Genomic DNA, 12,977 nt, shown 5'->3' on the forward strand with positions numbered 1-12,977 from the left:
TCTTTCTCTAATCACACTTTCATTCTCCAGGAAGCCAGGCTGAATCTCAGACCCAAACAGCTTCCACCTGCCCTCGGCCCCCACCCCCCTTTCTGACTCTAGTCTCAGATAGATGTCATATACTGGGCGTATCAGCCAGGGTTCGACCACAGAAACAGAACCACTAGGAGGTAATATATTAAGAGATTTATTGCAGGGAATTGGTCAGCGTGATTGTGGGGCTGGCTAGGCAGGTGAGAAATCTTCAGGGCAGGCTGGAACTCCGACACATGGAGTGAAGCCCTGTCTACAGGTGGAATTTCTTCAGGAAGCTCCAGCTCTGCCCCAAGGCCTTTTAACTGATTGAATCAAGCCCACCCAGATTATCTAAGATAATCTCCATTCCTTAAAATCAGCTGGTTATGGCATTTAATCACATCTACAAAATACTTTCACTACATCACCTAGACTGGCATTTGATTGAATAACTGAGAACTGTAGCCCAGCTCAGTTGATACAAGAAACTGACCTTCATTCTCAGAGAAGCCCTCTCTGACCACTGAGTCAGAAATAGGTCACTCTTATATGTATATGTATAACTGAATCACTTTGCTGTACACCTGAAACTAGCAAAACGTAAATCAACTATAGTCCAATATAAAATAAAAAATTTTTAAAAATAGGTCACTCTTGCTATACTGTTGGTTATCTCCAAGGGATAAGGATAGCATCCATCACCAGCTGTACTTCTTTATTTTACTACCTCCCCCAAAGACTAAGTTCCATGAAAGTAAGGCCATATGAGTTTGTCCCTACTCTTTACTCACTGACCACAGTACCTGACACATAGGTGATACTCAAAAAAAAATTGTTGAATAAATATATGGATGAATTTAGAACATCCTGTTGTCTCCAAGCATGTAAACACCTATTCGTTTTTAAGCAATGTCTGTCTAAATTAATTTGAAAGACTTCCATGGCCCAGTCAGAATGGCCATCATCAAGAAATCTACAAACAATAAATGCTGGAGAGGGTGTGGAGAAAAGGGAACCCTCTTGCACTGTTGGTGGGAATGTAAATTGATACAGCCACTATACAGAACAGTATGGCGGTTCCTTAAAAAACTAAAAATAGAAGTTTCATACGACACAGCAATCCCACTACTGGGCATATACCCAGAGAAAACAATAATTCAAAAAGAGTCACGTACCACAATGTTCATTTCAACTCTATTTACAATAGCCAGGACACGGAAGCAACCTAAGTGTCCATCAACAGATGAATGGATAAAGAAGATGTGGCACATATATACAGTGGAATATTACTCAGCCATAAAAAGAAACGAAATTGAGTTATTTGTAGTGAGGTGGATGGACCTAGAGTCTGTCATACAGAGTGAAGTAAGTCAGAAAGAGAAAAACAAATACCATATGCTAACACATATATACAGAATCTAAAAAAAAAAAAAAGGTTCTGAAGAACCTAGGGGCAGGACAGGAATAAGGACACAGACGTAGAGAATGGACTTGAGGACACGGGGAGGGGGAAGGGTAAGCTGGGACGAAGTGAGAGAGTGGCACGGACTTATATACACTACCAAATGTAAAATAGATAGCTAGTGGGAAGCAGCCGCATAGCACAGGGAGATCAGCTCAGTGCTTTTCGACCACCTAGAGGGGTGGGATAGGGAGGGTGGGAGGGAGACGTAAGAGGGAGGAGATATGGGGATGTATGTATATGTATAGCTGATTCACTTTGTTATAAAGCAGAAACTAACACACCATTGTAAAGCAATTATACTCCAATAAAGATGTTAAAGAAAAAAAAAAGACCTCCATGGCATGGGTGCTAGGGTTCTCCAGAGAAACAGAAGCCGTGGGAGACACACATTTATTTTAAGGAACTGGTTCACGTGGTTATGTAGAAGTGGACCCCCTGGCTGGAAGAAGTTGATCTTGCAGTCTCAAATACATCTACAAGTGGGAAATTCAGGCAGGGTTTCTATGAGGCAGAATTGCTTTCTGCGGGGGGAAACCTCAGTCTTTGCTCTTAAGGCCTTCAGCTGACTGGATGAGGCCCACCCACACTTTGTTTATTTTATTTATTTATTTTTGGCTGTGTTGGGTCTTCGTTGTTGCGCGCAGGCTTTCTCTAGTTGCGGCGAGTGGGGGCTACTCTTTGTTGCGGTGTGCGGGCTTCTCATTGCGGTGGCTTCTCTTGTTGCAGAGCACGGGCCCTAGGTGTGCGGGCTTCAGTAGTGGCAGCACGTGGGCTCAGTAGTTGTGGCTCACGGGCTCCAGAAGTTGTGGCTCGTGGGCTCTAGAGCGCAGGCTCAGTAGTTATGGCGCATGGGCTTAGTTGCTCCTCGGCACGTGGGATCTTCCTGGACCAGGGCTCGAACCTGTGTCCCTTGCATTGACAGGCGGATTCTTAACCACTGCGCCACCAGGGAAGTCCACCCCTCACATTTTGGATGGTAATGTGTTTTACTAAAAGTCTACTGATTTAAATGTTAATCTCATCTTAAAAATACCTGCGCTGCAATATATAGACTGGTGATGACCAAACAGCTGGGCAGCATAGCCTGAGTTGACAGAAAATTAACCATCATGGTATGCTTGTAAAAAGGGCCATTTTATCAATATGAGCTACAGTGTCTAGGGCCTATAAGCCTTTCGGGGAACCTATAAAATGTTTGAGACCTGCACATAAAATGTGTTGATTCCAAAATGCAAAAAGTACAAGTAAGAATTAATAAATATTTAATTCAATGACAAAAAGCATAACTTTTTCCCTAACAAATTAAGTGCAACTCAGTTCTTCTGAACCTAGCAAGTATATTTAATGGGGGTTGTGGTTGCATTTTAATATGTTTACTATGATGTGAGCTTATTCATTGCTTAGGGAGCACTTTTCTCCCATTAATTGCTCTACTGTTTGTCTAGGTCTTTGTGCCATCTGTGGCCTGGAATAAACTATCCATCTGTTTGGAAACATCCTTCCAGAGCCAATTTAAGCATTCCCCCTTCTCCACTTCCCCTGCATTTAAAAAATTCCTTATCTCTGCAGATGATTGCTTCTTTATTTGTCTACTACAGTGTGCCAGTGGTATACTGCACCTATAGTTCTTTAATGCAAGTATTTGTTGCCATTTCCTTCTCCCTAGTAGATTCAGAGCTACTTGAGGGCAGGAACCGTATCTTATTCATCCTTCTATTCCAAGTGCTTAGCACAGGTCTGTCATAAAATGGTAGCCCAGGGACTTCCCTGCTGGTGCAGTGGTTAAGAATCTGCCTGCCAATGCAGGGGACACGGGTTCGGGACGATCCCACGTGCCGCGGAGCAACTAAGCCCATGCACCACAACTACTGAGCCTGTCCTCTAGAGCCCGCGAGCCACAACTACTGAAGCCCACGCACCTAGAGCACGTGCTCTGCAACAAGAGAAGCCACTGCAATGAGAAGCCTGTGCACGGCAACGAAGAGTAGCCGCCGCTCGCTGCAACTAGAGAAAGCCCACGTACAGCAACGAAGACCCAACACAGCCAAAAATAAATAAATAAATTTATTTATTTAAAAAAATAATAAATAAATGGTAGCCCAATAATTCTCATCATTTTTATTATTCAACTGTGTTACCTTCAACTACATTCAACCAACCAGCTTTATCCTCCATGCTTTTACATATGTTATCTAATCTTCATAACAGTTCTTTTGAAGACAACACAACAATTCTGCTGAATAACTGGCATTATTATATCGAATTTTAAGATGAAGTTGTTCAGTCTCAGAGAGGTGACTGATTTGCTCAGAGTTCCCTAGCTAATTGGAGGCTTTCTTTCATGTTTTCTCTTCTGTGCAGAGCTGTCTCCCACTAACAGGGGGTCCTTGCCCTTAAGATGCTTTTGAATCAGGCTATACTCTCCCGTCCCTTACTTAAGGCTGCTTGCTCTTGCATGTGCCTTCAGAGATGAAAAGTGGCTGGTCTGGGGTGGCGCTGTAATGCTCTGGGCTCAGTAGATGGACCTCTACCCACCAAGAAATGGCCTCTTGTTCTTGTCTTGCTTGTAGGCAGTGTCTCTTGGATTTCTTGTCCACACCCTAAAGAAGAGCTTCTCTTTAAATGTTCCTCTCCACACTTTAGCTTCCTTAAAACCTTTCAAATTTTAACAAGTACTTACTGAGTACATCATACGCACCCAGCACTGTTCTATGTGTAGGGGGGTACAGCAATAAAAAAAACAAAGTTCCTCCCTTGCAGAGCTGACATTGTAGCAGGGAGACGGGCAATAAACTAATCGAGAAATAGGTATATAAAGGGTGGTGACTAGGTACTATAAAAAAAAAAAAAGAAATAGCATAAGGAAATAGTATAAAGAGCCTAAGGAGGAAATGGTTGGGAGGGGAACCCGCCTCCCCTCCCCACAGTTCGTGTTCTTGCACCCCCTCCCCAATCGGGTGAGTTGACTGTCCACAATTGGAAAATGAGACTTTCCATTTACTTAGTGAGAAGAATATGAAGGTCAGATGACTGGAAAGGCAAATACTGCAGTATATAAACAAAACCAGAACTCCTGAAAGCAATGCTTTTCATACATATCCTTACTAGGTAATCTAACACCAGATGTGTTTTGGTTTCTATAGTGAGTTCCCTTTATCAGAAAGCCAACTTTTATACTGCTTATCTCCAGTGCTTTTGTTTGCCTTTTGCTCAGCCAGGCCTTCCTAAACGGTATAAAAAGATCAAAGAGAACCTGGTTGAGACTTCCAGGAAAGCATCAGTTAAGGATTCTGGAAAGGACAGTATCTTTTGTTCCAGTTCATGATGGATGGGCTTCAGCTGTTCTTCCTCCATCCTGTATCACTTTATCAAGGGGCTGCTTTTCCTTTTGCGCTTCTGTTTAATTATCTCTGCATTATGGATTCATTTTCCACTCATGCCAGGTAGGTTTGAAGGCTAATTTTGCTCTTACATCTATGAATACTATAGTAGATCAAAAAGCCCAGGTTGGAGTGCAGATGTGAGTATTAAATACTAATTACACTGGTTGTTTTTAAGTTATCATCACTGCCACCGATTATTGATTGCTTGATCATGATTATGTCTAAATAGAGTGAATCGGAACTGGAAATTGACATCATGTCTGCGTTGACTCAGCCAAAGTTTGATAGGGTCACATTAAGTGGGAAAAGGATGAAAATAAATGGGGGAGAGATGGATGTTGGGGTGATATAGGAATTCCCCAAATAGATGCATCTATAAATCAACCATATGCCCCAGATGTTCTTGAACAGTCTTAATTTCATGGAATTCTATCATTTTCAATAAAATTAAATTTTGTTAAATATACAACTATGTGATTTTTTAAATGCCTTTGTATGATTTCTCAGAGAAATGAAAAAAGTCAAAATAAATTTTGTTCAATTAGTTTTATCTCTACCTGGGATCCGAAATTACTGTCACTAGAGATTTGATAACTTGATTGAAAAGATTTTTTTTATACCTAATAAATTCAATACATTAGAGACAGTCCCTATTTTTAAAAAAAGGTTTTATGGAATATCCTTTTGTAAAGTGAAAATCCATTGCCAAAGTTTTACCTCTTAATAATTCACTTATTTTGGAAACTAGGATTTTTATATATTGGGGATTCGTAAGTAAAATCTAGCTGTTTCTAGCAACCAGGATGGCTGAGTTCGATTAAACTATGGTAGGTTATTACATCTTCACAACTGGTTGATGGCGCTTTACCTTTGTTTAGGAGACGAGGGAAGCGGTTGTTAAAAAAAAGTTTCCTATTGAGAAAGAATCACAAACAATAAAGCAAAACAAGTGCAAAAATAAGGGCTAATTCCCATAGGTTAAGATTGCTGGCTTTGGGAGTTAGCCTGGTGAGTCCTGGTCCCTCACTTCCTGAGTGTCCTTGTGTATGTGAATAAACTCTCTGAGTTCATCTGTAAAATGGAAATAATAATGCCTACCTCATGGGATTGCTTTAAGGATTAAGTGAAGATATTTCATATAAAGGAATTATTAGCCCAATGCCCAGAATAAAATAAGCACTCCAAAAAATCATGCATCCTGCATTGTACATGTGTAGACATAATAATGTTTACAAATCCTCAGGGCAGTTGCTTTGGGGAAGAGCACTGTTTCATGTTTCACCTCTGCTGTGTAAGGAATAAGTGTTCTCCCCTATTTTCCGATGGCAGGGAGGTGAAGACTTGGGCGGGTAGAGGAGGGGACATCCCAAGCATAGGCTGCAGCTCAGGAATGGCCAGGGCCTGTGGAATAGAGCCTCGCACACTGAAGCACCTGCCGACTCCCTCAAGAAAGAAAGAAATTCTTGCAAAGGCGTGTGCGTCACAGGCCAAGGAGCCATGATCTACGCCCTGTGACACAGAGATTCATTCACTTTTCCTGTCCCTGACCACCCAGTCCCTGTTTCAGATTCTTTTTCTAGCCTCTTTGTTCAGATTTATTAACTAGGCACCAGTTAAAAGGAAAAAACAAACGAATCTCCATATACTGTGGAAAGAAGAGCCGAGTCCTCATAATATGGAAACTCTGGTGCCTCTGCAGATCCAGAGGGCATCCTCTGGCTTCCAAAGGAGGCATGCTCCACAAACCACTTCACTGATGTAGGTATTTACAGCATTACAAAAAGCACCAAGTCATGAGAACTTAAAGTGCAGTAGAGAGGATTAAGGGCAGATATAAAGACAAATATCATGGTATCACTTATATGTAGAATCTAAAAAATGATACAAATGAACTTATTTACAAAACAGGAATAGACAATAGACTCACAGACATAGAAAACAAACTTACGGTTACCAAAGGGATAGCTGGGGAGGGGGTAGAGATAAATTAGGAGTTTGGGATTAACATATACACACTACTATATATAAAACAGACAACAAGAACCTACTGTATAGCACAGGGAACTACACTCAATATCTTATAATAACCTATGATAGAAAAAGAAAAAAATCTGAAAAAGAATATACATATGTATAACTGAATCACTTTGCTGTACACCTGAAACATTGTAAATCAACTATACCTCAATAAATTAAAAAAACAAAATATTATACTAATGATAGAACCTTTACTCAAATAAGCAAATACTGTATGATTTTATTTGTATGAATTTGGAGAATAGGCTAAACTATGTATGCAGATGACAAAAATTATTAAACGATACACTTAAAGACTTTGTAATTGAGTTTTCAAACACTTATCAAAGGGAGGCATTGAGGGCCAGGGAGTGCAGCTCTGTGGAAAGGGGAGGAGACTCATCTGTATGAGATGTCTAGAGTCCTCCTAGATCCTGGATCCTAGATTCCCATCACTTTGGTCGGGCAGCAAGCACAGGGCTGGGTGTGGCCCTACTGGGAAACATTCCAGACCGGTCCCCACAGGATTGTTGGGGGCAGGTGTCTCTCCACTGGCCTGGCAGACATCAAAGAGGGGTGCCCAGGGTCCCAGAGGCAGAAATCAAGATTTGTCTCCTGCAGAAGTGGTTTACAAATGGACTCTGCCTCTACCCTCCATGTTTCTCTACTTCAGAAGAACAGGAGGAATACTTCAGAGTGACAGCAGTGTGACTTCTGTAGGGGTGAGGGGGCGCCCACCTCCACTGGGTTCCACAGATGGGCTGCCACAGGAAGTGACTCATCTGTCGCACTGCTCCAAGGCGTTCTGTGTTCCAGGTACCTGTTCCTCCTGGCGGGAGGAGGAGCCCTGGCAGTAGCCGCCATGGGTTCCTTCGCTGTGCTGGTCTTCATCCCCGCTCTGTGCACCGTGGTCCTGATCCACTCGCTGGGCCCCCAGGACGTCCACAGGCTGACTTTCCTCTTTCAGATGAGCTGTCAGACTCTGTGCCACCTGGGTCTGCACTATACGGAGTATTATCTGCAAGAAGCTCCTTCCACGAGGTAAAGCAGCCCGTTCCTGTGTTCCTACGGAGCCCACCGGGCTTTGCTTGCACCGGGGTGCTGGTGGGGAGGACCTGGGCATTGGGTTTGAATCCAAATTCTTCCACATCTCGGCAGTGCGATCTTGAGTGAGTCAGTCAACCTCTCTCAGCCTCAATGTCTTTTTCTGAGATAAAGGGTGTGTGTAAGTGTGTGTTGGGGGGATAGCAATACCTATCTTGCAAGCCTCTTAGGTTAGAGTTAATGAACGAATATAAGTGTAACTGTCTGACGAATCTCCTAATAACTACCATGTGCTGCCTGCACGGCACAGTGCCTGGCACTAGCTGTAATTCACATTGTGCCCGAGAAAGGGGGTGAACCAGGAGTCCCAGGGCCCACAGATGAGGCCGGCCTGCAGGTGAGTGCCCTGTGTGTAAGCAGAGGACACACACCTCAGTGTAAGTAGTTTAGACACATAGCCGGCAGCCTCCCCGCTGTTTCAGTAGGACAGGAAAGGTATAAATCTACCGTAAACCTTTGCTGCCTTCCCGCACACCTGCTCTGCAAGAGTTCTACTTTCACTGACACTCAGCTCTTCCATCCCCCAGAAAAAGGGAAGTCACTCAATCCAGGAAAAAAAAAATAGGGCGCTAATTACAGTCTAGGGACGTGTTTTCCTGAGTCAGTGAGATCATCAGGATTAGAGGGAAACAGGCATCTCTGCCATCCTGAGGCCTGTTGTTCCTGGCTCTCGCTGTGATCACCATTAGCCCGGTTTCATGGTCACTCGGTGAACTGGAGCGGTGACCTGTCGAGGGGGTCACCTCTCTGATTCTAGCTGCCATTGGTTGCCTTACTCTGCCATCCCTCCCACACCCAGAATCCTATTCTTTATTCTGACTGTTTTCACCAAAGGCTCCAGGGCTTGCTTCTCTGAAGAAGAGGCGAGATGGTGGGTGCATAGGGAGTGGGGAGTACTGACTGGGACGTGGCGACTTAGGATTTCAGGAAGAAGCCCGGACCCGACAGGGGCTGGAGGAGCAAGTTGAACAGAATCTGGCTGGACGGGAGGGAGGGAGGCTGAACCTGAGCTGAAGCGGGAAGATGTGTTAGTTTGCTCTGGCTCTCGTACAAAGTACTGCAGACAGGGTGGCTTCAACAGCGAACATTTATTTCCTCTGGAGGCTGGAAGTCCAAGGTCAAAGTGTTGGCAGGTTCAGCTTCTCCCGAGGCCTCTCTCCTTGGCTTGTAGATACCGTCTTCTCCCTCTGCTTTCACATGGTCTTCCCTCTGTGTGTGTCTGTGTCCTTATCTCTTCTTATATGGAAACCAGTCATCTTGGGTTAGGGCCCACCCTCATGACCTCGTTTTACCTTAATTACCTCTTAAAGACCCATCCCCAAATACACACATTCTGAGGTACTGGAGGTTAGGACCCCAACATATGAATTTGGGGTGGGGGAGGACACATTCAGCCCTTAACAGAAGAGGACTGAACAGGGGTTAGTGGCATTTGGTGGCTACTTTGCTTACTGTTTGATAGGTCAAGTAAGGAGGTCAGTTGTCCTTAAGTTTTCAGACACAGAAGCAGCAACGGTTGGGAAACAGAGCCATTTTCTCCCCACAGGACAGTGTTCCTGATTGTAGAGTGTGTCACTGTAATTTTCATAAATTTTCTCCATGGTCAGCGGGATCTTCTCTACTGTGTGATGGTGAAGCAGGAACAGGTCAGGTGATTGGTTAAGAACACACCTCAAATTGCTAATGACTCAGCATACACCCTGAACCTCTAGCTTGACTCACTCTTCCTCAGCCCGAATCCCAAAGCCTTCAGAATCTTGCAGTCAGGGACTGGTTCATAGTCCAAATCTCCAACTTCCTATAGTCTCTATAGGAAGAACTAAGACCAAACAGAACTAAGGTCTTGTTTCTTCTGTGACAAATTTCTCCCTGATCCTCCATCCTAATCTTTATAAGGTATTCTTAGAAATACTATAATCAACGTTTCACCGTAATATTCCTCGTCATTCTTTTATTTGCCTCTCTACTGATTCATTTCTCCATTTACCTTTCCATCCTGCTCAGAGGAGCCTGTGGTTCTGGATTAATCCAAGAGTCTTTGTGGGGGAACTGCAGGCCATGAGATTGGTCTTAATTGTTTAGAGCCACCCATTTGCCACTGGGTCTTTTTTTTTTTTTCTTTAATATTTATTTATTTGGCTGGGCTAGGTCTTAGTTGTGGAACGTGGGATCTTTAGTTGCGGCATGCAGACTCTTAGTTGCAGCATGCGTGCGGGATCTAGTTCCCTGACCAGGGATCAAACCCGGGCCCCCTGAATTGGGAGCGTGGAGTCTTAGCCACTGGACCACTAGGTAAGTCCCTGCCATTGGGTCTTGTGTGAGGCACTGGAAGGGGATAAAGTAAATGCGGCGTGTTTTTACATTAAAAAAAATCTCTTTCAGGTTCTACGTCACTCTTTCTTCCCTCATGCTCTTGACCCAGAGGGTCACATCCCTGTCTCTGGACATTCGTGAGGGCAAAGTGGCAGCAGCAGCAGCAGCAGCAGGAGACGTCAGGAACAAGAGCTCTTTGTCTGAGCGTCTGTGGAAGGCTCTGCCCTATTTCAGCTACTTGCTCTTTTTCCCTGCTCTCCTAGGAGGCCCCCTGTGTTCCTTCCAGAGATTTCAGGCTCGTGTTCAAGGGCCCAGCAGTTTGTATCCCAGGCACTCTTTCTGGGCTCTGACCCGGAGGGGTCTGCAGATTCTGGGACTCGAGTGTCTGAAGGTCGTGGTGAGGCGGGAGGTGAGCGCAGGCACAGGACTGACGGACTGCCGGCAACTGCAGTGCGTCTATGTCATGTGGTCCACAGCCGGGCTCTTCAAACTCACCTACTACTCCCACTGGCTCCTGGATGACTCCCTCCTCTACGCAGCGGGCTTTGCATCTGAGTTTGGTCAGAGCCCCGGTGAGGAGGGATACATCCCTGATGCGGACATTTGGACGCTGGAAACAACCCACAGGATAGCCCTGTTCACCAGAAAGTGGAACCAGAGCACAGCTCGGTGGCTCCGACGCCTCGTTTTCCAGCAGGGCAGGACCTGGCCCTTGTTGCAGACGTTCGTCTTCTCGGCTTGGTGGCACGGACTCCACCCGGGACAGGTGTTTGGTTTCCTCTGCTGGGCTGTGATGGTGGAAGCCGACTACCTGATTCACACCTTTGCCAATGTGTTCATCAGATCCTGGCCGATGCGGGTGCTCTACAGAATTCTCACCTGGGCCCACACCCAGCTCATCATTGCCTACATAATGCTGGCCGTGGAGGTCCGGAGCCTCTCCTCTCTCTGGCTGCTGTGGAATTCTTACAACAGCGTCTTTCCCACGGTGTATTGTATTTTGCTCTTTTTTTTAGCGAAGAGAAAGCATAAATTTAACTGACATCTTTCCCCAACTTTCATCTTATACACCCATGAAACAGACTTTAGAAAGTACCAGATGGCGCCTTGAAGATGCAGGTGTTTGCACTTTTCCGTGATAAAAGGTTTTTTTTTTTTTTAAAGTATTGGCTGTATGTACCTGAAGTATTGTTGACTTACAATGTTGTATTAGTTTCAGGTATACAGCAAGGTGATTCAGTTATACATATATATATTCTTTTTCAGATTCTTTTCCCATATAGGTTATTACAAAATATTGAGTAGAGTTCCCAGTGCTAGGCAGTAGGTCCTTGTTGTTTATTTTACATGTAGTAGTGTGTATATATTACTCCCAAACTCCTATTCACCTTCCTTTTCAATTACTTTGTAGTCTTGGTGTCTGGTTCCACAAGTCTGTGGAATGAATAAATGCTGATGGTGGGCCATGTAACGTTTCAGGTGGGAATGCAAAACATCACATGAGATGTAGAGTATTCGGTATACTTTTCCCTTTCTTCCCATCCGTGCAGATAGCAGGTTCTAGGTTCACTGTCTCAGGACAGTATGCCACAGGGAGAGGACACATTGTGGAAAAAGGTTTATCAGTAATAAGATTATTCTACGTGTCTTTGAATCAAATCTATTGTTACAGGAAGAAGAGCCTTGAGGAAAAATAAAGTAGTGTTTTCTCCAAGGTTCGGTCCTGGGGAATCGTAATTGGGTCTGGGTGCAAAAAAAGTAAAATGTTCTGTGACTTGACTTCATCAGCCGGATTCTGTACAGCACTGGGTGTGACCTTCTGGGCCAGCGGATAGCTCCAGTACTCAAAACTGTAAGCATGGAGCATCTGTTTTTCTGTCAACTGTCTCCTTGGTGGTAAATTCTGTGAACTTGTTTTCTTCCACTGGGCTCTCCTGAACTGCTCGGTTGTTCCTGCCTGGGAGCCCCCTTTGCTACTGAGATCCCCTGGGTAGACCACCTGCCGCTCCTGCATGTGCAGCCCGCCCGAAGGGAGAGGCAGTGTTTTCACTGCCAAAAAAGCTGTGCCACCGAGCAGGGTACCGTGATGGCTGGTCTTCTGGACTTGGGTATTCTCATTCTTGCTACCGGAGGATACGGGTTTTTCCCGCCCTAGAGGGCGTGGGACGGGGATGGGTGTGTATGTGATGCAGGTGGACCTGCTGGTTTGGCTGCTCCCACTACAGCACCCCATGTAATCCCCCCGTGAGTCGCCCACGCCCGTCCTGGCCCCAGGTTCCACCACTCGCAGTGGTACGGGGCCTCCCCGGCACGGCTCCCACCTTTTAGGGTAGTGTTCGCTCATGCACCTGCCACCGGTGTTTCAGGCTGCAGCTGCTCTCTTCAGTTTGATCCCTGATGTTTTCATTTTCTCAAGGATTTCTTAGTTTCAGATCCACCATGACTTCCCCTTCTTGTTTTAAGTTTGGCAATATATTGATATTTCTCTGTCCTAAAAAAAAAAAAAATGTGTACCGCATCTCAGTTCTGAGGCAGGAGTAGGGGGCGGGAGGATCATGTGTCCTTAGTGCATTGGAAGCACGTGTCACAGCTCCAGGCAGTGTCTATTAGTCAACAGACCCTCTTGATTACCCTGAAGTACTGCAACAGACAGGGAACGAGGTGGTTACAGCATTCCCAAG

At 44.9% G+C, this 12,977-nt stretch overlaps 1 protein-coding gene across 1 annotated transcript; it reads left to right on the forward strand.

The window, feature by feature from the left end:
* The first annotated feature begins 4,804 nt into the window (after positions 1–4,804).
* MBOAT4 (membrane bound O-acyltransferase domain containing 4) lies at positions 4,805–11,338 on the forward strand. Its single transcript, XM_007174054.2, has 3 exons — positions 4,805–4,923; positions 7,696–7,920; positions 10,366–11,338. Exons 1-3 carry the CDS (start codon positions 4,805–4,807, stop codon positions 11,336–11,338), a joined length of 1,317 nt encoding a protein of 438 aa, XP_007174116.2.
* Positions 11,339–12,977: the final 1,639 nt, after the last annotated feature.

The sequence above is a fragment of the Balaenoptera acutorostrata genome, chromosome 21, assembly GCF_949987535.1.
Source record: "Balaenoptera acutorostrata chromosome 21, mBalAcu1.1, whole genome shotgun sequence".
NCBI lineage: Eukaryota > Metazoa > Chordata > Mammalia > Artiodactyla > Balaenopteridae > Balaenoptera > Balaenoptera acutorostrata.

Bases quoted from the DNA above. Each gene is read 5' to 3' on its own strand.
- MBOAT4 (XM_007174054.2), top strand. From the start codon at position 4,805: ATGGATGGGCTTCAGCTGTTCTTCCTCCATCCTGTATCACTTTATCAA. The intron at 4,924-7,695 runs GTAGGTTTGAAG...TCTGTGTTCCAG, and splicing joins TCATTTTCCACTCATGCCAG to GTACCTGTTCCTCCTGGCGG. The intron at 7,921-10,365 runs GTAAAGCAGCCC...AATCTCTTTCAG, and splicing joins CAAGAAGCTCCTTCCACGAG to GTTCTACGTCACTCTTTCTT.